Source organism: Anopheles stephensi, chromosome 2 (assembly GCF_013141755.1).
Source record: "Anopheles stephensi strain Indian chromosome 2, UCI_ANSTEP_V1.0, whole genome shotgun sequence".
Taxonomy (NCBI): Eukaryota; Metazoa; Arthropoda; class Insecta; order Diptera; family Culicidae; genus Anopheles; species Anopheles stephensi.
In genome coordinates this window covers 83,962,407-83,979,767 of record NC_050202.1, presented here as the reverse complement: position 1 = coordinate 83,979,767, position 17,361 = coordinate 83,962,407, and the positions used below count along the sequence as shown (strand labels likewise).

At 47.6% G+C, this 17,361-nt stretch overlaps 1 protein-coding gene across 3 annotated transcripts; it reads left to right on the top strand.

Moving 5' to 3' along the window:
- The first annotated feature begins 268 nt into the window (after positions 1-268).
- Positions 269-17,300, top strand: LOC118507591 (calmodulin). Of its 3 annotated transcripts, none has more exons than XM_036046256.1 (4): positions 269-351; positions 8,528-9,058; positions 15,005-15,695; positions 15,789-17,300. In XM_036046256.1, exons 2-4 carry the CDS (start codon positions 9,056-9,058, stop codon positions 15,944-15,946), a joined length of 852 nt encoding a protein of 283 aa, XP_035902149.1. In that variant the 5' UTR covers positions 269-351; positions 8,528-9,055; the 3' UTR covers positions 15,947-17,300. The 3 variants fall into 3 exon arrangements, with proteins under 3 accessions (XP_035902149.1, XP_035902148.1, XP_035902150.1); XM_036046255.1 differs by having other exon boundaries at positions 303-451; XM_036046257.1 differs by having other exon boundaries at positions 316-411.
- Positions 17,301-17,361: the final 61 nt, after the last annotated feature.

Genomic DNA, 17,361 nt, shown 5'->3' with positions numbered 1-17,361 from the left:
TGTATCCCTGTGGGAACTTCTCATCGCACAAACACACACGGTTCGCTCTCACACTGCACGAAGCTTCTCGGTAGGGGCCACCGACCACTCGGGGCGAGGACACACACACACACTCCACTCTACGACCTTTGGGAGGATGCATACCCCAACCCCACCCCACCCACATCGAACCACCGAAGCTGGGGAGAGCTGTGCGAGAGCTTCCGGAGAACGAACGAGAAGAGCAGCAGCAAAAAAAAAACAGCACCTCGGGCAGGTCGTCGGGCAGCCAGCTTTATAATAAACAGTCCCCACTCGGGTTTGATGCTCATTCACGGTATAAAGTGCGCGGCGAACGGTGGCCACACCACAGTGAGTTGTTCCACGGGAGTTGTTCCATTCAGTACCTCACCAAAACCGGAAGCGCATCCAGTGTGTGAAGTGATAGCAATCGGGGGAGGCACAGACACAGGTTGTCACCACCGTTTCGATTAGCTTCAGCACACCTTGGCACCTTGGTGTGTGTGAGAAGCTTGATGAATTTAGGGACAGCAGGATGGATTCCGCGAGGATTTGTTTTGGAGCCAAGCGCCAGTGTCGCCGGAGCACAGGACATCGTAGAATCAGTGTCAAGTGTGTTGACTGTGTGTGGTGCAGGTGCAGAAGAACTCACGGAGCAAAAACAAAGGACAAAAGCACGTGAGAAGTGGTGTGCTGGAACTACAACAAACTCGCAGAACGCTTGGCGTTGGTGTAGTGGAGATGCAACTCCTATTAACCTTCGCCAGTGTACCAGTGATTTCAACGTCGAAGTGACATTAAAAAGGAAGGACACCCGCTTCGATGCTGATGAGTCTGGGGGGCAGTGAACATCTCGTGCCAGAATGGAGGAACTCGCCTTCCACCCAGAAACAGGAGAGCCCACAAACAGCAGCAGAAGGGATGCTGCAGTGTAATGAAATTCAAATCAACCTTCCCTCTACAGAGCAAGTTCTCGTCTTTCTGCTGCGGTGCCCGTTTGTCCCCAATTAGTCGGTGTTTGGGCCTTCCCTAGAGGCATATCTCATTGCTCTAACCGCTTTGCTTTCTCGGTCATGTTTTTTTTTATTCTCTCCTCCCCTTTTTCCCTAAACCCTAGCCAGCTAGTATTTCTTTATCTTCGTGGAAAACCCACAATTTTCGCCAACCAACAAACGGACAAACAAAACCGGACCATCTTTTTACGGCCATTCCGAGCAAGGCAGCAAGGGCCACAACAACAACAATACGAACAAAAAATGCCTCCGGATGATGCCTTTAGCCTTCTGTGTGTGTGTGAACAGAAGAAGAACCTTTTTATGCAGCTGTAAACGAAGGCAAAAGCGTAAAATACCATCCACGCTTGTTGGCCACATTATGCCGTAAAACGGTCCGCCGCGCTTACCAAGCATCCTTTCTCTGCAAAATGAATCCAACTGGGGGGAGGACAATTCGTGGATGGTAATCGCATCAAACTGGGTGTCCGATTCGTGCTAAGGACGCGCTCTGGCAAACTGCGACTCCCAAAAGTTCCGACGGAGAAAAAAAGCTGGACGTTGGGGGACGTTAGTCTTTGTGTATGCACTTGTGCGGGTAATCGTTTTCCCTTGGCTTGGGAATTTTATGCATTATTCAATCTTGCAAGAAGCAAACGAAAAACATTCTTGATCATCATCAACCAGGGTTTTGTGGCATTTTAAGCCTTCCCCGAGGAGGCATTCCTGATGCGCTTTCTTGGAGAGCATAAAAAACACATCCTTGCACGTTTGCGTAATTTTTATCCAAAAAGCATTCTCGTCGCTTTTACCTTCAGTCGTTATCGAATTTAGTTGACTCGAATTTCCTGTCCCATATCCTTCAGTCGAACGCGCCCCGGGAGAACAGCAACCGTTCGCACCAAACCCACCAACAGACGGCGGTGAGGCCTGCCAGATCGCTTAAGAGGCTGCGAGCAAGGCCAGAAGTTTCTTTTATTAAATACCCCATACCCATGCCCGCCGTGCGGAAAACGGAACTTACGGGTGTTGCCGTAAAATCCGCCGCATCCCCAGCCCTCGCTCCGGTTAATGCCATGCGAATCTTTCATATCTTGCGAGTGCCGCTTTGTTCCGGCAGTAGTAAAGATAAAGTCTCTCTTATTTGAATATTGACTCTAAACCCCACAACGCCACCATCTGTACCGGCTTCCCACCTCCCCCAGGGTTATATGCTGGGTAGGGATTTTAGTAAGGTTGTTGTTTTGCGTTTCCGTTACATCTCTTAAGACAACAACCGAGCGTCCGCTTCTGCCACCTGCCAGCAATTTGCCTAATTTTCGGATGCGAAACAATCACGGCAGCGCGCAATCACTACCGCTCTTTAGTCAAGTGGTGCTCTGCTCCTTATTGTGTTTTGCGATGATGTCCTTGCCTTAGTCACTCGCTTTTCCACCGTTCAGCACAATTAGCTGCTCGGCCTCTTTACAACAAACATTTGCTTCCCATAAGGAGTAAGTAACAGACCCCGGATCCTGACAACAGGAAGGATATCCAATCCCCAACCGTAGGAATCTATTACGAATCGCCGTTTTCCCCCTTTTGCCCGTGGCCAGTCAAGTTTGTTGGCTTATTATGATTGATGCTAGCCATTTTTAATCGAACCCACCCACAGAGTGCCACCACCGTGGGGGCAGTAACAACACGAGCCACGCTTAAACTCTTTGTTCGACTTGTGCTCGTCTTGAAGATGCGGGTTCACCCTGCGTTTTTTTTTTCCTCTACATTTGGCATGATAAATGACCGTCCGCTTTTTGAGCTTATGACGAGGACGACGACGATACCACAAAAAGAAGGTTACCATTCATTTCCACCATATTCCATTTCATCCATGCAATGCAACAGCCTTATTTCTGCTGTGTCATAGATAAGTGTTGCGATATGGTGTTGCGTCTGGTGCTGTAACAATAGATTTAGAGGGTGTTTGATGTACTAACATTTGGCTTATTAGTATTAGGAAAGTGTGGTTGTCTGGTGATATTCACATGGCGTGACCATCAGGTGAAACAACCATATAACTCCGGACGGATTCATAAGCCCGATTGCATGGTGTATATCTCATTACGTGCCTCAGAGACTCCTGACGTCTGAGTCATATTAGAATAATTTGAAGCAAAATTAAGAGATCTTATTATCCCTCGCTTGTTCCTTTACAATAACGAGCTCTACGAACTGTACGATGATGTCACCTTCGGGCAGCGAATTAGCCTCGCCACGCTCTGGTGGGCTGGTCACGTCATGAGAATGACACCAGACGGCCCCACACGGACAGAGGAGGCGTGGTAGGCCGTGATGATTGATGAGCGGTATCGAGGATTGTTGCAGCAGGCCAAGACCGTAAAGCGGTTGTAGCGCCTGAAAAGTATTCCTATATATGCTTCGTCGGTCTAGATCAAAGAACTTTTGGTCTATGGTGGTCAGCCTTAGAGCCAAAGAATTAAAACACTCAAGGTTCCAATATCATTTCTATCCAATCCCTAAGATGAAGACAACCCGGTTGGAAGCAAAAGGGGTTTTTTAGTTCCAGCTAAACCAGACACACAACGTTGGTCGTGGTCATTCTAACACGCCAATTGCTGCAGATTTTTCCGCTACAGTTTGTTCCTCTACATCGACACTAATAAATCGTGTGACCAATATCCCGTACACGTAATCGTATGATCGGTGTCCACGGTAACTTTGTAGCAGAATGTTTGTTACTCCAGCAGTTAGTTACATTCACTCGATAAAACTCAATCACAGTTAACGCATCATCGAACCCTTCGTCCACTATTGCTAGCTTTCCTGCCAGCTACCATCCCGATGGTCGTAAAGCAATGGCCCCCTTGCCTCCCATTTCTTCTTCAAACGGAAAGAAAAACTCCCAGAGAAACGCAACACAAATTTTCGGTTCTGCTTGACCGGCGTGTTAAATCTCATAAGTCCTGTCGAAGCAGATAACTCGTGGTGTTGGGGCTGTTATGGTGAGAAAATGTAGCATCGGACGCATTTGCGAAACTTTCCTCGTTTCGATTTTTCGGCACCAAACGAACGGCACCACAAACCAACATGACGGTCACAGTCGATGGAATGATAAATGTGCGACAGCTGGCTATTACGGCGAGACAAACATCAAACAGGTTCGCCTTCTGCTGTGGGGACTCAAATTTTTCCTCGACACGCAATAAAATCCCTCGTGGACACGTGGACATGTATGCCGAGCTAAGCTCACACCAGCTAATACCGGGGGCTCATAATCAAAAAAGGTGTTGACAAACTTTGATCCCATGAATAGTGTGGATGCTGTGATGCTGATGATGGGGGGGGGGGGGGGGGTTTGGTGGGTGTGCCTCTAGGAACATGACAGGAACAAAGTTTGATTACATCCTTCATCTCCCCGTCAACTCCACCAGAGGTTTGCACCAGCGAAGTGTCTAGATTCACCAGGGCAGTAAGATAAAAGTGTGAAACGAAATGGCGGTCCGAGTGTCGGACGAACGTAGGATAAGTGTCCAAATATGTCAACAGTGACGGTGACTCGTCGATGAACTTCTCGTCGGAAAAGGAAGGATATGGCCTGTCGAGTTGTTTGACAACACGAATCACGTCATTGCCGACCTGCCTTTGTTCGAGCTTTGTTAAGAGGATTGACAAATCGACAAATCGAGATGCTGCAGCAGCACGGGAACACATCTCGCCGTCGTTCGTAAGGATATTTCTTACGAAAGAGCACGTTCCGCAGCTTGGGACGTGGGCGAGCAACTACTAGCAGGGCGAACGATTTATGACTTCTGTTGTCGATACCGATGATGGAGTTCTTGGCAATCAAAGCGGCGAGTCTCTCAAAGCAGCATCAAAGACATTGCATGTGCTTCCTCCGGGATCGGGATTATGCTAGGGCGAAAGTTTGCTTTGATATGTTGGGGGAAGCAGTATTCTTTACGATAAAGGAACAAGTCCATTTATGAATCTCGTGCCCTTGGAATTCTCATCCTCACTTCTTCGAATAAAACTCAAGATTATAGAACATAAATATTAGTATAAACTCAAAGCGAAAACCGGGTCCACCAAAACCAATTTTCCATTTGCCACGCTCGACAGCATCAGTATGAATGGGACGGTACACACACCGGCGGGTTGTCCAGAGTTTAATTTTGTCCTTTGTCAGGTGGCACATAAGTCAGGCGCAAAATTCTGCGATATTAGGATTACCTTTCTTGCTACCTCTACCACAGCGTTCTTTATACACTTCAAGCTAAAGGTGGAAGGTTTTTCGGGGGTCACAAACACCCCGAAAGTCCTTCTCGTTGTGGATGATAAATATCAAACTTAAAATTGATCACAAAACTTTATCCTCTCTACTACTACTACTACTACTGCTGCTGCTGCTGAATTCATCGTCACAGATAAAACACAGCCTAATGCAATAATCGTAACTTCATTTTGTAATTTTATCAACTTCAAACTTCGCCAAATCTACCTCCATCGGCGTGGCGGCGTGGCTCGGTATGTTGGAGTAAGTTAATTTATCCCATTTGTTTCGGCAATAAAATTTGCACGAATAGAGCTCTGTTGCTCGATTATATCGCCATCGTCTGTACGCGAGTAGCTGAGAAGCAATTGAATATCCTTGCGATACGCGTGTGAACTAGCACATGTAGATGGTGGCGGTTTTGTCCAACAGGTTTTGAATTTATAGCTCTTTTTTAAATTTCCTTCCTACACAGGAACTCCAACAGATTGTCTATCGATCCGGGGAACACCGTTTTGCCCTGCTCGGTGCGATTGCGAATCCAACTGGGTCGATCACATTCCCGAACGGACGCAATGATAGCGCCCTGGGAGCAAGTGCACAACCGAAGCCAGAACGAAATGGAGACGAAGCGCAATAAATTGTAGAGATGCAGCTTTTTCTTTTAAATGTGCATCACGTTGCATTTCTTCTTCTTCGTTTTCTGACCAACAATCGAGGTTAATGCAGCTCCGGGGCAGCGATGTAGCTGAACGTTGGAAGGGGCGGCGCTGCTTACATTGCACCCTGCTGTTGCTGCTGGGCAAATCGGATTAAAGCTCCTTTCCCAGTGACAAATTGACTTCAATTGATGTTAGTGGGGGGGCAAAAACGATTGACACTGCACAAATCGTTTCAGTGCTAAATCAATGACTGTCAATGGGCTATCTCGCTGCGAGCTTTTAACCCGCCGCTTCACAATGTTTCATGTCACCGTTTGTTTGACCCCGGCCAAATGCACTAATTCCGTAACAAAATCACACGAGCAACAATTCCACGTTTGTAATCCTATTTTCCAGCTTTGTATGTACTTTGCAGATGCAGCGCTCACCACAATTCAATTGCACCGAATCGACAAACCAAACTAATCGACCAGCCACCGTACCACCCGACCCGAAATTCGTCACGCTTTAGCACCGTTGTATGCGCTGATAGATTTGAAATTAAACTATTGTATCCCCGTTCCTTTTCCCATTTTCTCTCTCTCTCTCTCTCACACACACACTCTCACTCCAACATTCCCTTGAATGTCCATGCGTCGTCGGTCCGATCGTTCCACCGCGGCCCGTCCCTGGTCAGAGGACGGTGGATCGCACTACTCCGCAGACGACTGTCAGGTAACGCCCGTCATCCACGTGCTCCAGTATCCGGGGTGCGTGCCGAAACCCATCCCATCCTTTGCCTGCATCGGCCGGTGCGCCAGCTACATCCAGGTGTCCGGCAGCAAGATCTGGCAGATGGAGCGCTCGTGCATGTGCTGCCAGGAGTCGGGCGAACGGGAAGCGTCCGTATCGCTCTTCTGTCCCAAGGCGAAGAATGGCGAGAAAAAGTTCCGCAAAGTAGGTGGTTCCGGGCGATGATGATGATGATGATGTTTCGTTCGTCCGTCACACTATTACTCGTAACGCATGCCATGTTACGCTTCCGCACGATAAGATCCTCCAGCCCCCCCCCCCTCTCCTGCCCTTCCTTCCCCAAACCGGGGAGATCCCCTAGAATTTGACTTGCCGATCCCCTAGAATTTGACTTGCGTTTCTCAGCGCTCGGGAAAGGTGCTTATATTGTTCCTGCCTGCTTCCTGCTAGCACTTCCGGGGTGGTAGAAGCGTTTGAGGTAGAAAAAAAACTTTTCAAACTACAACTTCCCGACTTTCATCTACTTCCATCCCACCCTCCGGAAGCTGGAAAACTAACGCTAACATAATTCCGCCACACAATCTGCCGCTAACGGGATGAAGGGAAGCGTAAAAGTTTCGCTCGCCGTTCCGTTCTTGCCAAGCCCCAAAATTTTTGCCAACGCGTTATCGTAAAGCAAAAACTGACCTGGATAACTTAAGCTTCCCAACCACAAATCGGCAGGGGCACACACTTCCCCTTCGTTCACCGTCATCCTTGTTCCAACAGAGCGCAGTGTGAAATGTTTCGCTTTTTCCTGCTTTTTTCCTTCCCTCCAACAACCTGTTTTTCTCTCAAAAAGCTCATTATTGTTTCCGTGTTTGTTGCATCGCTCTGGGTGTGTATGTGCGTACTGGTTTTTGCCTAGTTGTGCTTCAGTAATTATACTTCAGCTTGTTCGGTGTTAACGAGAACACAGGGTGCTGCTAACTGTTTGGTTGGCCAAGTAGCTCCAGAAACCTTTCTTGCTGGCTTCCTAATTTCCAGCCTGGGCTACATTACATTAAAAAAATCCAATCCACTAACGATAATGCAAAACACGGGTTGGATTTGGATGAAGCTAAATAATTTGACTCGTTGCAGCAGTTTAAACCGGATTTTTGTAAGCTTCCAGCTCATTCGCTCATTCATCATTCGGCCCAAGCGTCTGTTTGGCGCTTATTTACGACACCATTTGTCTGCGCTGATTACAATCTGCTGTACTAAATCTATTAAGCAAGCCATAAACATCCAAAAACGTCACCGTATGAAAGGATCTACGGGCATCCACTCCCGCCGTGCGCTGCATTCTGAACAGCAGCGGGCGCAATATGTTGTCCGCTCCAACAACTATCGAAGCGGGCGGGGCGGGCCTCTACACCTTAAGCCGATAAAATATTACCCATTCATGGACGGTACAACAGTGCGCTTGCTGCTGGCAGTGGCTGGCTGGCTGTAGGTAAAGCATTAATAAGAGCAAAGCAAACGAAGAATCGCAGACCGCGCGAAGGCCCGAGACAACACGACAAACAACAAGCGCTGCAGCAGCGGTGGAACTAGTCATCTTCCAAACAAACATCACTATCGTCATCAGAACATCAGAAATCTGCAACGAAAAGTAGAAAAATCCCCACTGTTAATCACTCCGGCAACGTTGGCCCATGTATGCGTCATATGGGGGGAACTTACTGCCGGACCTGTGCTCCTACGCGGAATGATGATCAGTAGTAGTCTAGGTCGCGTCCGTACGTGAGCTGTGATAAACAAAGCGGACGGCTCTTGGCAAACCTCCTTGGGTCCTCCTTCTTTGCGCTTGCCTCTTGCTAGCTTGTGATGTGTGTTTTCTCTTGCAGAATGTGTTGTTGATTGGTTCCCCGTGCGATAGTAGTGCAAACAGAGTCGATCTGAACTGAGATTTTTGATCGAAACTGGCAGTAAATCGCTATCAAAGCGCGAAATTCCCCGATACATCTTCGGGCCGGCGTGGTGAGCAGCAGAAGCAGTGGTGCCCGGTGGTTGCTGAATCCAAACATTTGGACGTGGTTTGGTTTTATGTCGCTGTAAACGAGCGGCAACCCCAGAACGAGCGCAGCAAAACCGGTCAAACATCATAATCAGCTCATCTCGCCACCCAGCAGCAGCAGCAGCAACACCATCAATCGCAATCATCGTCAGCGGTGCCGAACCCTTCCCTCCAGCGTCTGACCCTTCCCTCCACCACCTCCTTCCCGGGGACGCCGCCACCAGTACGCCGACATCACGGATTCTACGTAGGCTACCCACACCCCAAAAACCGTTTCAAGTTGGAAGGAAAAATCTTCTCGGCGGTGAACAACTTTCTCACTGCATCGACCTTCGTCAAAGACATCAGACAACTGATCATGGTGAGTATACTAAGGGGTGGGAAAGTATGGTGAGGGTCCCTCGCATACTCACCTTATTCCGGGTGAGCTCGGTCGATCTCTTAATAATAATTCCGTCATCCAAATTCGAGGTTTTGTTGGTAGCGAGGGTCGGTATTGTGAGTGCTCATCATCTCAACCCGTTTGTTTTTGGGATATGCCATCCGTCAGTATTCTGCGTGGCGAGATCCAGCGTCCTTCCATCCCTCTGGCTTGTCTGCGTTCATTGACCGTTGCAACACGGCATTTGCAACGGTGTATTTGTTGGTCCTGGATCATCCAGGATATTCCGCCTATACGCTGGAGATGCGCACCCAATGCGAAATGATTAGACCTACGCCTGGACATCATTCGAATGAACGCACGATCTCCTGAGATGCCTTGGACCCAAGGCTTCAAGCTAACTTGGGGAGTGATCGGATATAAAAACCTCCCAAGCTCATCTGTTTCCCACATACTCTGCCACCGAGCCAGAGCAGAGAGATTGTGGGGCACGCATGTGCTCGTGAGGTAGGATCAGCCTATCAAAAAGAGACCCTTCCGATATTCGGAAAGATTTTTCAAACAAGGAGCTTAAGACCTTTAAAATTTCTTTCACAAAGTAGTCAGGGCTCTTAATTGCCGTCACAGACTTTAGTGCTTCGACAGCGCTTAAGCTGTCGGAGAAGATGAAATATTCGTCTGGATGACAAGCACTTATGATCAATAAGGCGTAAAAGATTGCGGCAAGCTCCGCTATATAGATTGAACATGGTCGGCGTAGTTGAAAAAATGATTCGGAATCGATGTTTTATACGCCAAAACCGATGCCCTGCTCTGAGGAGGATCGGTCAGTATAAAATTGGTTTCGGTTCAAATGGCCATTCCTTTCCACAAAAATACTGGGAATTATCGTCCTGCGAAGACTATCGGAGATAGACTTTGCACCCGCTTTTAAAGAGGTGTCTACCATAGAACGAGAACTGCAGGACCCTGGCAAGCTGGCACGATTTTGATATTTTGGAGGGTGTAAAGAGGACCTGTAAAGAGGCAAAATCATGATATGTGCTCATGATTTTGCATTTAGCTCCTATATGTCATGCAGTTGAAGTTCTCGATTATCGATGGGTTTGCGACAGTAGAGAGTAGCTCAAAACGGAGCGCTAGCGGCATCACCACTCCACACTCTTTATGGTCACAAAAACACATAACGGCCACGCCACGGTCGTGCGCAAAATGGTGTGAAATGTGTCAGAAATAATGGGGGAGACTGGTGATCGCAACTTTTGCTCATTGTTTGAGACGTTTCCGCTGTTTGAAGGGGCGCTCCGGGGGATGCTCCAGGAACTGGGCAGAGTGTAGTATAATGTGTTCTCCCAGACGGCAACCTAACATAATTAGATTGCAGACAGCAAGAGGGAAAGCCATAAAACGAGTTCATTCGGCGACCGTTTTTGCTCTGGAAAAGCAATGAAAGCGATTTCGCCGTGCTGTGCTTCCCTCGGACATTTGCAAAGGTTCACAACTGTCTTAATTACTAAACCGGCCATTAATTAGTGTCGCAGACTAAACTACGCACGAATGGCACCGGTAGGGGATGGACCTGCGTGAGATCGTTGTTCCCGAGCCATCGTCAGATTAATAAACCTACAAAGTACAGGATAATGCTAATTACATTATGCTATCAAACAAGAGCGCGTCTTATCGCGATACTATCGCGTGAAGTCACTTCTTGGCACCTGACACTTTCCCAGTTCCCGCGTATGTACGGAACGGATGTTGCCAGTGTCCCAGCGTGGAGGTACGGACCGCAGAGCAGTTCATTCGTTTGACATCAGCCCAGCCAAAGGTTGATACATCCTGCTAATCCGCCATAAATTAATCCACCTAAACTGATTACCGGTCGGTCGGTCGGTCGGGAATGTTGGTTGGTTACATGTGTTACGCACCACCATTCCGTCACCGTCCTTTATCAGGCGCATACCAGAGAAGCAAACAAAGCGGTTATAATTTAGTCATTAGCAAACCAGGCAACCGAGAGAAAGAGAGAACAATTCTGCAACAAACCCCCATGGCCCCCTAGGCTTTTAACCGCCCCCACCACGGGCAAGTTTTCCGATAAAAGCGCATTGTTGGTCCCGTTTAGCGCGCACCACAAAGCCATATGGGGTGGCTTGCCTGCCAGTCTTCCGGCGGGTGTCAAAGGGTCGGGCATGGTTTTCCCGCTGCCGACGTACACTGCGATCGTCGTAATTCGTATGTTAATAAATTCACCGTGCCGAGGAGGATCCGTTCCAACGAGAAGCGAGCGTTGTTAGCGAACTTTGCGGTACAACTTACGCAACCACATCCACGGGGGGAAACCGGTACACGGGACTAGCTAATTTTACGCTCATGTAAGAGATTTTACGGGTATCTCAAAGAGGCTACATCCTTTCCTACTATTTCCGTCCGAATGAAAGTTGTGTACGCCTTAAGACACTCACACCCACACATCTCGGTTCCCTTAAGCTCCTCGTTTGCTTTAATGAATTCACGCCCAAAATTCTACATCTTTCATCGAAGAAGCTTTGTCGCACAGCTGGAATCGTAGCCTGTAAGAGCCTCTTAGACAGGCGAATGGTGCAACGCGGCACCGGCGTAAGTGTGCCGCCGATTGTACTGTGGCGTGCACGTCGAAAACCATTGCTTCTTGACACATTAATCCGCTCCTCGAATCGCCATTACCACGGTAACTTCAAACCGGACGCCCAGGACAAAGGTCAAGCGATTGGATGGGAAAACACTGTTTGACCATTAGCTTTTATCGTGTGACTCCGCTACTCTCCTGTGGCGTGCTGCCAGTGACACGACATGGCAATTTAAGCCAGTACGACCTACTGCCAACTTAATGTGTCTGTCATAGCAGTTGGTATGTCCTTCGGTCCGGTGTCTCGGCAAGGGCGGGACAACGATCCACCGATGTTGCATAAGTCGTAACACAATATTCTCCTCTGCAGATTCAGTTTGCTATCCTTGCGGGTGTACTGACCTCGTGCTAAAACCGAAGAAAAGGAAGGAAGTGAGTAGATAGCCCCGGAGGTCCATTACCTTGGCGATCATGATTGCGGTGCGTGTGATGATGAGTTCCAGGAAGCATTCTCCTCACTTTTCCTTTTTTTTCGCACGCAGTTCTGCTGTCCTTTCAGATATCCGAGATGCTGAACGTTCCAAGCTCTTAAAATATGCTGACTGAATGCGCCTACAATGCTTCAATAAAACCTCCCCCTGCTAAGATGCTCCTAATGTCCATCAAATTGAATCTTATGCAGCGAACTTATTAAAGTTTCAAGACTGCCGAGTGTATCGCATTCAAAAGTGAAGTTAAAAGTCAGTGAAGCACTTGGTGCGAATTTTAATGAGACACAAGCGAGCCCTGCAAGCGTTCGCACGAGTGTCTATACAATTTGCCAAACTGATGCCTATCGTCGAACCAGTGATTCGATTGCCATTAGCTTTGACTTGTTGCGCACCGTCCGTGTTCCCGTGCCCGGTGGCCGCGGCATTCGACGATAATAAGGATGCTCGGTAGCCGGTCGCGTATCGCCTACGTAAACCGCCTTCCTCAACAGCGTTGTCCTCTTGATACCGGATCGGTCGTGCCGGTTCCAGTGTTTCGAAAATTGGAACGGAATGCGCTACAACAGTGAATCGATTTTTGTCAGCGTGACGGTAATGATGTTGATGATGATGATGAAACGATTAACGGTGCTGCCGTTGGTTGGTTGGAAAAGGGACACGTGATGTCGAAATGGTGCCGCAACCAGATGGTGCAACCTGACGCGCTCGCTACAATGTGATAATTGGCTGCGGCGTGCGTGCGTGCGGCAAGTCCCGCTTGAGAGGTTCACAAATTTCCAAAATTAAAATTTTGTTAAAAACGTTCGCACGTTTAGCGAGAGTGGTTCGGGGGCAGGTACTTCATTTCGAACGTATCAATTACACCATCTGTAGCCTGGTGCTCCCGTAACTAGGTTCTCCCCTTAATGTCCTTTGTGTTTCTGCGACGCGGAGTTGCTTTCTTAAAGCTTCCGAACGCTTCCTGGTAAGAAGCGAACTTTAACTTTCCTCCAGCCAACGTATGGGGCAACAAGGATAAAATTAATTCCATCCGACTCGACATCCCGAACACTGGAGGAGCATAATTATCGACAAAACGAACCCGCGCACACTACTGTTCCTGTGCCCTGCCCGAGGGGGAGGTGTATGAAAACATCAAAAACTCGTCAAATATTTGCCAACAATTCACTTTGAAGCAGCAACCCACCGCCGCCAGGAACGACCTGTCAAGCTCGGGTCTCGCCATTAACCAATGGAACATCACTACTGGTGAACAAAATCTGAAGCAAAAATAAAGTTTGTCCTTAAAATATGGACGCGAAAATCAATACCATTCGCACAGCTCCTCGGGGATTTTAATACTACGCGAGGTAGCTGGGTCAGTTCGATTCTCTTGGGGATCGCAAATTATACTTTCATTGTTTGACTGCTTGACCGGAACGTCGGGAAAGCCCCCGCCAGAGTTCATCGATACCACCCTCATCATCGGCATCTCAACTGTCATTGGCAAACATTGCAAGACCATTTAAAAGGATGTGTCGTTTTTTTTTTTGGGCCATCGATAAGAGCATGAATAAAAAATGAGCGATATTAAAGAGAAAACGCTTTTCTTGCACCAGTGTGAGTTGATGTTGCTTTGTCTCGAGTGCAGTTTCGAACCCCTTTTTTCGGCCATTAATATCAGATGTCTCCTTAAAAGAGTGTTACCTGTTTGCATTTGATTGCGTTTTCTAGTCAATCAATTCTACTAAACCACAGCTGACACGTGAGAACGGTACGAGATTCGCTTTTCCGACGCTTCCCGAAAAAAAACCCCTGATGACATGTTTTCCGTTTTCCCTTTTTTCCACCGGAAGGGAGTAAAGTGAATGGAATTGTATACATTAGTGTTTTATGGGTGCTGTACACGCTATAAAATATGCTGATGCAGGAGAAGACAGGGATGATTTCAATTTCAAATTCACATTCACTAACGAAGCCTCTTTCGATCGTAAATGGTAACAAAGAAGGTTCACTTTTTGTACAGCTATGTGCGAACATAAAAAATTAAATGGATACAATTTGGCGATATGGTGGGTTGGATAAGCATTTATCTTTTAGCGAATAACAAATCAGATGCTTTAAAACAGCTTCATAAAAAGGGGAGCGATGAAGATCCGTTGAACCAGAGGTAATGACGCCGGTCTTTCACACGCTAGCACCTGTTATCGAATCCCATTCGAGTCGTCATTTCATACACAGAACTAGCTGTTCAGCTTACGGATAAATCCAAGTTAAGGATATCAGAAACGATATCCCTGGACCTCTTGATGTCGTTAGTGCCTAGAGGATGAAGCAGCTTGGACGTGTTATGTCTAGCTTTTAAGCTCGCTGCATAAGAAATATCCTTGACCGCCACCATCCTGGCCCTATCGATGGTGAGGACGCTGGATTCTTTTTCGGGCCCTGTCATCAAGTCGAAGAGTAGTTTTTGAATAGTTTTTGTGTAGGTGTCCCATATTCGAGCGCCTCCACATCAAATAACACTCCAAATGGCTTACAAACAATAAGCAAGGACTTACATTTGTGCGACTTGTTTGCTTGATGTGATCCTCAAATTACCACTTGTTAACGGTAGGATTAAACAAAACACACACAGGACACCACCACACACGAAACCCCTTTGCCACCCTCTGTCTGGTCATACGGAATCGATTGCCTGCTACCCACTCATTTACCGTGTGCGCAATCAGATAGGGTTCAGCAGTCGAGCATAATAAACCGGGCGGAAAGCGTTACCTCCCGTCCTAACCAAATATTATCCTTCCTTGGAATTTTGACCCACCACCGCCCCGCACCGTTCACCGACAGACCCGTCAGACAAACAACGACCCTTCAACGGCACCGGAAGCGGGATCGAACGCGACGGGCGCTAACGAGCAGCAGCAATATTCGCACCGGCCCGAATCCACCAGCGGCCACAGCGGTGGCCGGTCGAGCTCACGGTCCCCGATCGATCCGTACCGGCAGGACAGCCTCAACCAGCCGCCCAGCGACAGTTCCAGCCTGGACGGGAACGTGTTCGTCGATGGGGCGAACGTGCCACTGCACAGCAGCAAACAGCGCCGGTCGCAAACCACCGATTCGCTCACATCCGGCAACAACATCAGCTACAGCCTAAACAAACGCTTCATCTCCAAGAACCAAATGAAGGAGTTCCGGGAGGCGTTCCGGCTGTTCGACAAGGATAACGATGGGTCGATCACGAAGGAGGAGCTCGGCACCGTGATGCGTTCGCTCGGTCAGTTCGCACGGGTGGAGGAGCTGCAGGAGATGCTGCTCGAGATCGACGTGGACGGCGATGGGAATGTCAGCTTCGAGGAGTTTGTCGACATTATGTCCAACATGACGGACACGGTGGCGGAAACTTCGGCCGACCAGGAGGAGCGTGAATTGCGCGATGCGTTCCGGGTGTTTGACAAGCACAACCGGGGCTACATTACGGCGTCCGATCTGCGGGCCGTGCTGCAATGTCTGGGGGAAGATTTGGACGAGGAGGAAAGTGAGTATGGGTGACAGCTTGCAGCAGGAAAGCGCACGTTTTTTTTTCATCTTGGCTGTAATTTTTGCTTTTGTTTTACCGGCCGCAACCCAGTCGAGGACATGATCAAAGAGGTGGACGTGGACGGTGATGGACGGATCGACTTCTACGAGTTTGTGCACGCACTGGGCGAGCCGGAAGATTCGCAGGAGAACGACGAGGACGATGAAATCGTTTCGCAACGCTCCCCATCGTTTGATGTGCAAGTTTAAGCCGCGCCTGGTACCGGACACACGCCACAAAGAAAAGTCTACTTCTCTTCCGATCGAGAAGCGAGAGCGCAAGTTGCAACGGACGTTAAGAAAGAGGGAAGTATTGAATATAATCGTATTTTTGCTTCATCATAACTTGAACCTAGGTGTGACGGAAAACCAACAAAAAAAAAAAAGAAAAAACTCGCTCGAAAGATACCATTTTCAATGTTCTGCAAGTGCACGACGAACGATAACGAACGATACACAGACAGACATCCCGCACTGCTAGCATAAAACTTACGAAATGCCAAATTTTTAATGCTCTTTTTCAATCGTATTTACTACCGTTTAAAAAAAACCCCAACATAAAAGAAGAAAAGCAACAAGTATTAAGGAAATCCACAACATTCAAGACAAAAAAAGCAATTACTAAATACTACATATTTGATAGACTAATTATCGGAAGAGTATATATATATATATATGGAGTCGGAAAAAGCCAACGGAAAGATGATGAGAAATGCGACACGTTTTCCAACATCTTTCACTCGTAAACTTCTTTTCGGGATATGTAACAAGCATGTCTACATGTTTCAAACAATCTAGTTTCGAATTGAGCATTGTTTTAAGCATGTGAGCAAGTCCTAAAAACAATGAAAGCAGCTATCTCATGCGATTGGACACTCCCTGGGCACATGGTACAACCAGATGTACTAACGGAACACATATCAACCGCAAGGATGATGATGCTGATCAAACGGTGTGTCGCGCCGAGCCGGTAGCTCTATTTAAATGGAATTATTTCGATCATCTTTACGTATCGTTCTCGTTCCGATGGTTGAGCTGTACATTTCTCTTATTTAGTCCCATCCCAGCGATCGTGCTTGATCGTGCCGGGGGATCGGGAAGGTAAACGTAACGGAAACTATTAGCTGATAGGTATGGAAAAATAAGAAAAGAAATAACGCGTACGTCTCACGATACGACACTATTTTACATGCATTCGTTGCGTTGTTGCATTGCGTATACGTTGTACTTAAGCTTACAAAACTCTACCCCATTTCCTGCTGGAAGCAGTTGCTGCACATTTCCCATTATCTGTTTCGCTGTGATGCTCTTACACTTGTTGAAAGCATATTTTGCGCATTGTGGCGTGAAGTCGAGAGTAAAAAGAAAATACACAAAATATTCACAAACCAAAAGTATATACCTTCTCCACTACTATTATCGATAAAGATTGCAAATCACACATAAGCCCGTGACCAAACTGTTTGCCAGCAAGCATCACAACACCGTTCTCGTTGCCGCATTATTTGCCCATGTACAATCTTAAGCGTAACTCTGAACATCAAATAAAGGCTAAGGGATTTTATGTATGTTTAAATTCGCTAAATGGATCGTTTTCCTCCATCCGAAACGTTTTGTTGGTTTAG

Bases quoted from the DNA above. Each gene is read 5' to 3' on its own strand.
- LOC118507591 (XM_036046256.1), top strand. The intron at 15,696-15,788 runs GTGAGTATGGGT...GCCGCAACCCAG, and splicing joins AGATTTGGACGAGGAGGAAA to TCGAGGACATGATCAAAGAG.